Source organism: Dunckerocampus dactyliophorus, chromosome 4, assembly GCF_027744805.1.
Source record: "Dunckerocampus dactyliophorus isolate RoL2022-P2 chromosome 4, RoL_Ddac_1.1, whole genome shotgun sequence".
Classification (NCBI taxonomy): Eukaryota; Metazoa; Chordata; class Actinopteri; order Syngnathiformes; family Syngnathidae; genus Dunckerocampus; species Dunckerocampus dactyliophorus.
In genome coordinates this window covers 30565556-30576169 of record NC_072822.1, presented here as the reverse complement: position 1 = coordinate 30576169, position 10614 = coordinate 30565556, and the positions used below count along the sequence as shown (strand labels likewise).

Here is a 10614-nt window from a genome sequence, read left to right as displayed (position 1 = left end):
AACTTTATTGACCCAACACAGTAGTAATTCACATTACATCAGCCATAGAGCACAAAGTAGTGCCGAAAAACCATAGTCTATTTTTACTGTATACAGTATATAGTAGTTTTAATGCAATAAAATAAGAATCAAAATAATCAGCAAATTCATGTATTTTAAACGATACCCCTTTAAAAATGAATTCAATCTTTCCAAAATTAACATAAATCAAGGCACAAGAAACACAAATGTATTCTAAATTTGTAATACATTAATTATCTACTCAGAGATGGGTGGAGTAGCAAATAAAACAACTGTGCTCATTTAAGAGTATTGCTTGACAACAATTTTACAATTTTTTAGAAAAATAAATGTGATGTTACACAAATCGGTATCAGTTGATATCATAATCCGAAATTGAGAGTTGGACAATATTGGTTTTTGACATCCCTAGTTTTTTTTTTACAGAAGGTACCATACCTTGCGTGTACTGTAAGTACGGGCCCTGGTCTTTTGGATCCTCTATTAATTGTGCACACTGTTACACCACTAATTGCGCCACTGGTCTAACAGTGTGCCGAGGACATGTTTGGAATGCAGTGTTTCTGGATTCTGCTCACCATCAAGGCTCTCAAACCTGCACAGGGCACTACCCTACAAGTGGATACCAGTGACAGTCCTATCCATTTAGAGTCTTGGTGTGGACATGGAGCCACTGATGTTAGAGTGTGACGTTTGTTATTTTGGTCTAATTACATTGATGTCACATTGCTTCATCTAGCTATCCCTATCCTTTTATAGCCATGCATCATATTGTTCATTTACTAAGAAATACAATAAAATATTCCATTTTGTAGCAAAAAAGGACACCCAGTCACTGTCTTCATAATCTTGTTTGTCACAGCACAGTTTCTATATCAAGCAGATTTAAACGTTTTGCAAAGTGAAAGAACACTTGGTAACTTATTCCCTGAGAGCATGTACTATTATAGCACATTGTAACAACGCAAACACAATTTCATGATCACTGGCTGACACTTTTGTAGTCCAAAAGAAGGTGACTCAATGTGACTCAGTCCAAACTCAATGCTGTCCTCAACCAATCAAGGTTGTGTCACTGTTGTTATGAACAGCACACTAACTCATGAGGAAATCAGCTATCATAGACACAACAGACCACCAGTTTCTAGAAGCTTCTCATGTGGGACATTACACTTGTGACATTTGATCTTTTTGCACAAACTGGCCAGTAAAAAGTTTATTATCCATTGTGTGTCTGCATGTGTGTTGTCAATCTTTTCTTACCAGAATAAATTTTGCCACAAACTGTGCAACTAAAAGGTTTGTGTCCTGTTTGCGTTCTCATGTCTGTGACCATGTTTTGTTTGTGTGAGACGCTTTTACCACGAACTGAGCATCTAAAAGGTTTGTGTCCTGTGTGTGTTTTCATGTGTCTTACCATAGATGTATTTTGAGAGAATCTTTGACCACAAACTGCGCAGCAAAAAGGTTTTTCCCTTGTGTGAGTTCTCATGTGTAATACCAGAGTAGACTTCAGAGAGAATCTTTGACCGCACACAGAACAACTAAAATGTTTTTCTCGTGTGTGTGTTATCATGTGTCTGACTACATCTCCTTTCCGAATGAATCTTTTATCACAAACTGAACAACTAAACGGTTTTTCTCCTGTGTGTATCCTCATGTGTGATACCACATGGACCTTTCGACTGAATCTTTGACCACAAACAGAACAACCAAAAGGTTTTTCACCTGTATGCATTCTCATGTGTGATATCTCATGTGCCTTTTGAAAGAATCTTTGATCACAAACTGAGCAACTAAAGGGTTTTTCTGTTCTGTGTCTTACCATGTGGCGAATCAGACTGCATCTGTGACCATAACGTTGACCACAAACAGAACAACCAAAAGGTTTTTCTCCTGTGTGCGTTCTCATGTGTGAAAGAACAGTAGCCTTCAGAGCAAATCTTTTACCACAAACTGAGCAACGAAAAGGTTTTTCCCCTGTGTGCGTTCTCATGTGTCGTACCATAGATGACTGATCAGCGACTCTTTGACCACAAACAGAACAATCATAACGTTTTTTTCCTGTGTGTGTTATCAGGTGTTCGGTCAAATGGCACCTAAAAGAAAATCTTCTTGCACAAAATGAGCAGGTCCAACGTTTTTTATCCGTCTTCTTTTTAGAGCATTCAGACCGTTTATACTCTGCGTCTATATTCATATCACCTTCACAATCTGTATCACTGCTCAAAGGTTCTTGGGTGTTATCCCTGTATTCAACCTCAGGACAGTGTGACGTGTTGTCACGATCTGATAGTGGAGATAACAAGTTGTCTGCTTGTGAGCCTCCACAGGAGTCTCCATAAGCTTCTGGTGTCATGTGTTGTGGTGAGCTGCTGCCTGGAGGCTCCGCCCCTTTGTTATCCTCACTTTGATTGTACTGAAGCTGTGAGGACTCAGGTGGTTTGTCTTCATGGTCTTCAGTTTTCACATAGAACTTGGTGAGATCAGCCTTCTCCGGCCCGAGAAGACACTCTCTTTCCTGAGTGGTCCAGAGTTCCTCCTCTTCTTCTTCTTCTTCTTTAATGTGTGTGTGCTCTCGATTTTCCTGCTTTAAAGTGGAGCTAACCCCATGTAGCTGAGTGGGACATTCTTCTTGACAACCAATCAGCTGCTGGATGTCTGCAGGACACAAACACAAACACACTTTAAATCGGGCATGATCCTTGAGATGTTTCTCCTGAAACTCTCGTATGTGTAGTGTTTCATTGTCATTAGTTTCATGCTTTGCCATAATGATGGATCACTGTTTACATGACTTGGCATCCTCCTCCGGTCCGAGAAGACACTCTCTCTCCTGAGTGGTCCAGAGTTCCCCCTCTTCCTCTTTAATGTGGGGAGACTGTGCAGCTTGCTGCTTCAAAGTGGAGCTCCACCCCTGCGGCTCAGGAGGGCGTTCTTCTTGACAACCAATCAGCTGCTGGACGTCTGCAGCAGTCAAACAACACAAACACTTTAACTCAGACATGATCCTTGAGACATCTCCTTTCTTCTATGTGTGTAGCGTTTCAATGACCATTAATTGAGTGTCTTGGCTGAATGAAGGCTCACTGTTTACATGAGTTGGGTTAGGAATGGGTACCTTCGACATTTGAACCTATACGGTACCGATACCTGGTAGCTGGGAACCGATACCGGTACTCAACGGTACCAATTTTTGGTACTTTTGCGTGTGTTTATTTGGTAATAAATGCTAATTTTATGATTTTTTGTTTTTTTAATTTAAGATACATATCTCTCGGTATACTTTAATTTAAAAACAAATGAGCCAAAGAGGATTGAGTAAAAATAAAATGAAAGGTATAATATTTTACAAATTAAGGCACTGTAATACAAAATCCAAATGAAAGTGAAGTAAAAGTGAAAGTGAACTTTGTTGCCGTGAACTACACTACTACCAACGCCAAAGGGTGATTGTGGTCATTGAATGGCTTTGTAGTAGAAGAAGACGAAGCTACATGCTATTAGTTGAGAAGCTTTGGATAGGATAGGATTGAGGTCAGGACTGTGACTAGGCCACTCCAAAGTCTTCATTTTGTTTTTCTTCAGCCATTCAGAGGTGGACTTGCTGGTGTGTTTTGGATCATCGTCCCAAATTGGGGGCCATGCCAAGCTGAAACCCAAATTGGTTTCAGGTTGAGGTCACGTACAGATGGTCAGAGATTCTCCTTCAGAATTTTTTGGTAGACAGCAGAATTCATGAGTCCATTTATCACAGCAAGTCTTCCAGGTCCTCTATTTAAGAAAGCCGTGTACGTGCACTGATCTGGGATTGGTTTCGTATGGATTGATTAATCCATGTCTGCTCATCATGGCTTGGGCTTTGTGAAACCAATTAAGCCGAGAGACACTCTTGTTTTGGGTTGGTTGAGCTCAGCTCTGTCATTTATCATGGATGTCTGAATCCTACTTTTGTGCAACGGGCTACTGGTCCTGAAGCAGCAAAAAAGCACTAGACCATCACACTACCGCCACCATATTTTACTGTTGGTATGATGTTCTTTTCCTGAATTATAGCCTCATTTTTACGCCAGCTGCAATGGGACACACACCTTCCAAAAATTCTACTTTTGTCTCATCAGACCACAGAGTATTTTCCCAAAGGTATTGGGGATAATCAAGATGTTTTCTGGCAAAATTGAGACGAGCCTTAATGTTGTTTTTGTTCAGCAGTGGATTTCGTCTTGGAACGTTTTTGCCCAGTGTCTTTCTTATGGTGGAGTCATCAACACTGACCTTAACTAAGGCAAGTGAGGCCTGCAGTTCTTTGGATGTTGTTTTCTCTCCCTTAATAATAAAGTTAAATGCAAAAACTATCATTTAAGTAACATGTTAAAAGAAATCACAAATACAATCAAATTTACTGTACCTTCAACCATGTAAACCTTTTCTGACTTTTGAATCAGCAAAAATTTAAGGGCCGGTCACACCGCCCGAACTTTGCTGGAGCGTCCCTGGAGCGGTAAAAAAAATTCATCACTGCTCATAACCGCGCACCACCGTTTAACAGAAGTTGGCCCCCGTTAAGGCAACGGCGTACACGCTCGGCCACCGCTGATGGTCCCTCCTACCGCTCCGAAAGTTTTGAACTGCACAAAATATTCCCAGCGGTGAGGAGCGGGCAATTTTCCACTACGGCAAAGTTAATCACCGCTCCAACAGCGCCCAGTCAAAGTTTGGCGGCGCTAGACGGAAGTTCGTGGACGCAGAAATCTTGAATGCTGGACCACTGCTACTTCGCCAGCTTTGCCCGGGCGGTGACTAAACGTTGCAAAAACTTAGTTGGAGCGGCTGTAAGCGCTTTACGAGCGGACACGGGATTGCTGGAACGGTGTCAGGCGTTGAAGCAGCGATGAAGCAGCGATCCATTGCGGTGATGAACTTTGGTTTGCCGTTGGTATGGAGGTGTCGGAGGCATAATTTCGCTATAAATACAGGGAGCCCATTTGGAATAGCCGTTGAGTGCAGACCTCAGTTATATCGAATTTGCTCAAAGTTACAGTAAAACTGTACTACCATGGATGCTGAGAGACTTGCTATGATTGGTGCACTAGTCCAGCAGCAGAATCAGAACCTCCTCAGATTGAAACAAGCTGTTGACAACACACAACAAGAATTGTGTGGGTCAGACAGTTGTTGTGACAGTTGTTGTGTTTGCAGAGACACACTAGAGGGCACTGTGTGCGAATGAGGATCCACGAGCCTTCCAGCAAGTCATGAGGATGCCACCAGCCCACTTGCGCAGAACGCCGCTCTATCGACGCTCGCGTCACCGCTAAACCAACGTTCGCTACCGTTAAACCAACACTAAAGCAACGGCTAGGACAACGCCCGTGTTTTCTATTTTTTTTCCCATTTTGTGCGCGGTTACTAGCGGTGTTTTTTTTTTCACCGCTCCAGGAACGCTACAGCAACGTTCGGGCGGTGTGACCGGGGCTTATCCATGCAATGATTTTCACTCATAATCTATTGCTATACAACTTGATCACATGCAACAGAGAACACACTAAAACCTATCGAGTGTCTCTTCAAGATGTATTATAAAGTTAATATTGTGACAGACAACGTCTTGTATTGCCTTAAGTCAGGGGTGGCCATTACGTCGATCGCAAACTACCGGTAGATCGCCAAGGTAGTTTGGGTCGATCGCGTAAACGTCACTTTGTAGTTGTCATATGACATCAGTCAGCTGACATTAAGCTCCCCTCCTGATTCACGCTTGCTCCCCCGCAGCGTTTCAAGCTACACACGAAGATGCAACTTTCATCTTTATGATTGTGATTATGGATGAACTAACTCAGATAACTAAAGTTATCTGTTCACTTGTACCGGCTAGCTACGTAAAAAAAAAGTGTACCGTTTACTGGCTTTGCTTCACGTCATGAACTCTACTACAGAAATCAGTGTTTTCTACACGATGGCTTCTTAAACTATTATTTCATGATGAAATTAAAAATGTGCCATTGGTGAAACCTTTTCAATATGTTGCCTTGACTTGGGCTGCATTGTTTTTGCATAATCATTTTAAATTTTTGTATATGGCTAATGTTTGATAGCAAATGCTAACTGGATGTAATACATGAACTGTGTGCCCTAATGATCGTTACATAGCTAATGTGACTGACATATTACCAGTACTGTAATTATCTTTATTTCCATATTGAAGTGAATTATGATAGCAACGACTTTGATTACCTGTAAACTTTGAAAATGTGAACGTGAAATACTTATCAAGAATATTTACAATAGAATTTCAGAGTTTACTGGTTACATTTTGTATATGTTATATGTTTTATAGAAAGAGGTAGATCATTTTGACTTGTACTTGCATGCTGAGAAAGTGCACTCCTGCTATGCATGTATATGTATAATGTACATAAATACATACTCATATTTTTTTAAATAAATATAGTAAATATATATACTTTCTATATTTATAGTAGTAGGTAGATTGCAGGCTAAAAAAGTGTAAGCATCCCTGCCTTAAGCTGTATTCGTATTTTTTAAATTTTGATGCTTGAAAATGCTTAATTTAGGCCACGAATACGTAACATTTGCTTGAATATGCATTTTTTTTTTTTTTTTTTTTTTTACTAATAAGAGGCTGTAGTCAACCACAAAACAGCGGTCATTCATTAATACATTTTTGAAAAACTGCAATAGAGTGAGGAAGCAATGTTTGAACCACGATGGAGAGAGAGACAACTGTTCTCAAGAACACAATGAAAGTTTTAGATTGAAAGCCTCTTCAGTGTCATTATTGTAATATTCTTAGTAAGTATAATATGTTACATTTGGCCTTGGGTGTCTGTCTTGTCTATGAGGTTCTTAATGGACTCGCCCCTCCACCATTACAGGTTTTTATACAGAAGAAAAATAACAATCGAGTCAATACTAAATCGCTAACCAGAGGTGACTGTAACATACAGCAACGTAGGACTAAATTTTGCCAAATGGTTGTTCAGATGCACACAGTCATGGAACGCACTACCAGCTCATGTTAGAAACTGTGACAATAACCCAACCTTTGAGAAAACACCAACACGGTGGTTAAATGCAAAGCAGTCCTGTGCTCATGGGTAACGTCCATTCCAAGCGGATGCTTTATGTTTACTGTAACTGGGCTTGTAAGTTATGCAGGTGTAATGTTGTCTGTAACTGCATTGTGTATTTGTTTATCTGTTTAGGGTTTTATGATGTTTTATGTGTGGAGTCACTGATAAATGTGTGTTTCATGGTGCCTGCCTTAGGACAACAGATGAAATTCAGGTATTGCAGCTAATTCTGGCATATTTGCTGTGATGTGTTTGCTCACATGTTGATCAATATATACTGTCCTAATCAAATACACAACAACATCAACAACAACAACAACAGTAAAAGGATGTGGAGGGGCCCCAATGACTGGGTTTGCCTTGGGCCCCCAAATGACTAAATACGCCCCTGATGACTATTATTATTATTATTATGTTATTATTGTGTATGTTGTGAGATAAATCATTTTAAAAGAAGAAAATCCTGTCTTGGCAAACAAGTCTGGTGTGTGTTACTAGTGACACTTAGTGGCCAGTAGACTAAGTTTATCAACATCTTGCATTGCCTTAAGCTGTATTTGCATTTTTTAATTTTTAAGTTTTTATGCTTGAAAATGCTTAATTAATAAAGTCAGCTGGGATAGGCTCCAGCATGCCCCCGCGACCCTAATGAGGAAGAAGCGGTATAGAAAATGGATGGATGGATGGATGTACTGTATATACTGCATATGCTAAAAATATACATATATATCACACATATTAACCACGATTAGTTTGAAAACAATTGAAAATATCATAAAAAAATGTTTCACTGCGCTTTATTTTGAAAAACATGCACTGGTATTGCCTCTGCCATGTCGGCATTTGGTCATGTCACAGCACTAGCATCTTGTGTTGACGCTCACTGTGTTCCTTATCATTGTGCAAATTTTAAAAAGGCTGTAAAAGGTGTAGTCAATTGACGACAGCTTGTTACATGCAGCGGTGGCACGACGCAGCGGTGGCAGTCCCATGCAGCCCACCAACACACCTTCAGAAAATCCTAGGGGAAACCCTGAGTTGTACAATGTTGTTTACAGCCACGTCTAGAAGCTAATTGCTGATGCTGCATCCATTAGCTTCACAACAGATATATGTTAATTCCACGTCAGGAGATATGTGATGTTACACATATTGGTATCGGTTGATATCGGAATCGGAAATTGAGAGTTACACAATATGGGCGTATCGGATATCGTCAAAAAAAGCCAAGATCGGACATACATACTTTTGACCATTGAAGGAACTTTGCTAGAGTGAGACCGTTCCTTTGATGCATACTTCTATCACAACTAGAAGTGACTATTGCAATTCTCTCCTTTCTGATCTTCCGAAGAAAAATATGAACCAGCTACAATTACTTCAAAACTCAGCTGCTCACGGACTCACAAGAACCAGAAAGCTTGAGCACATTGGCTACCTGTGAGTTGGAGACTGGATTGCTTTGACATGTTTTATTTTTAAAAAGTGCTATACAAATAATGTGTGATTGAATAATGTCCGTTTCCAAGCCTTTCTCAGTTGTTCATTTAGCGGCAACAGTATGCTCCTTTCCTCCACATCCTCGTGTGGAAACATCTCATCAAGCGGGTTGTTCTTCCCTTTCAAATCATAAATTTCTTTGCACAAGTGATCTCCTCCGACCTCCCACCAGTTCATTTGTCAGGCTAACAATCATAGCAGTTCTTTGTTTAACTTTCCCAGCGAGGTCGGCTAAATTCTCATCAACTCTCTTTTCGAGGTTTAAGCTATCCTCCAAAAAACATTGCTAGAAACTTCAACTCGCTCACCGTTATCTGCAGTTTGGGGCTTTTTCTCCGTTGATGATTTGCTGGGAGTTGGTGGATCTGATTCTCTTCCACCTTCTCTTTGAATGGACGTCGCCATCTTAGCATAGCAGTGGTTCATCTTCTATCACGTCTTCAATCTTCACATCAGGTATCGCTCCAAACTCAACTTCCGTACCGTAAGCTTTACGAAAGACGAGATTTTGAGGTGTTCTTTGTTATATTCGCCGTGAACCCGTTTAACTGTTTTATACGTGAAACACAGCCGTCATTACGCAATACGTACCGGAAACGCAATAAGTGCCGCGCATGCGCGAGCCCTACGAGTCTGCTTTTTCTTCTTCTTTTGTTTTAATGGCGGGTTGCAACCATGACTTCAAAGGTACTTACCGACACCTACCGTACAAGAGTATGCAACATGGGCAATGTATCTTATTTTATATTAATTCAGATAATGAGACAGAGAGAGGAAAATAATAATACTACTACGAATAATAATAGTAATAATTATACTATAATAAAATATTCTAATAATTATCTATACTGTATTATACAGTCCTGTGTCGTTCAAATGCTCTATCACCGCCCTCTGTGTATCTCTAACTCCCTCACCAACTGTTCCTAAAATACCCTCAAGGCTCCATTCCTTGCCTATGTTAGTAATCCTTTCCCTTAGCTTTACACGCTCTTCCCTATATTTCTTGCAGTGTAGCAATATGTTCGATATTTTTACACTCCGTACTTTCCATTTGCATTTACCTACCAAAAACATTGTTTTATTTAACCCAGTGTGATCAAACCGCATCGTAGTTAAAACCGTTTCCTCTTTTATGTTTTTCCTCTGTTAAAGTTGCTATTTTACTAAATGTTATTCCGTCCCTCACAAATGTTGCACAGCCTCCCGGTTGGTTTTCATTTCTGTCAAATGTCACTGATTCATATCCATACAACACAAAATCCAGGTGGGTTCTAAGCCATGTTTCTTGCAAACATATCAGGTATTTTCCCAGGTTCTGTTATATATTTCTTAAGTTCTTGTCTGTTTGCTATGAAGCTCCTTGCATTCCATTGTAGAATGTGGAATTTGCACTTCTTTGGCATGTCTTTGGACTTCACATCCAGCATATGCGGTGCTATGTTCACCTTCACAGTTGCAACATTTTATCTTAACATCGCTATCACACATCCAATAATCATGTTCTCCACCACATTTTGCAAATCTTTGCCTCCGTTGGCATTGCTGTGCTGTGTGTCCCATTCTCAAAGCATCTTAGTGGTTGTGGGGTGCAGGGGAGACTGGGGACAGTTGCAACACTTTTTACATTACTCTCAATTACTCAGAGATTATTCAGACTAGGCACACCAAATCTTTACATAGTAAACCGACATCTGTCTGCTAAATAGCCATACCATTTAAAGATGGCTACATATAACATATCAATCACAATATTTATTGGAATACAAAAATTCAGACGTTGCAACTGACCCCAAACCGGGGGACAGTTGCAACACCGACCAGGGACGGTTGCAACATATCAAAAAACATTAAATTTCACCAAAATGTTGTGCTTTTTGTTTAAATAACCACAGTATACTATATTAAAGTATTTAATAAGTTTAGTTTTGTGTAAAACATAGGCCTACTTTGAGTGAATGTGCAAATGTTACGTACGCTATAAAAACTCAATATTTCA

The 10614-nt window shown here is 40.0% G+C and overlaps 1 protein-coding gene across 1 annotated transcript; it reads right to left on the bottom strand.

The window, feature by feature from the left end:
• LOC129179214 (gastrula zinc finger protein XlCGF57.1-like) lies at nt 1-9255 on the bottom strand. Its single transcript, XM_054772154.1, has 3 exons — nt 8924-9255; nt 2815-2988; nt 1-2682 (listed from the first exon to the last, which is right to left on the bottom strand). Exons 1-3 carry the CDS (start codon nt 9039-9041, stop codon nt 1241-1243), a joined length of 1734 nt encoding a protein of 577 aa, XP_054628129.1. The 5' UTR covers nt 9042-9255; the 3' UTR covers nt 1-1240.
• Between the last annotated feature and the right edge of the window lie 1359 nt (nt 9256-10614).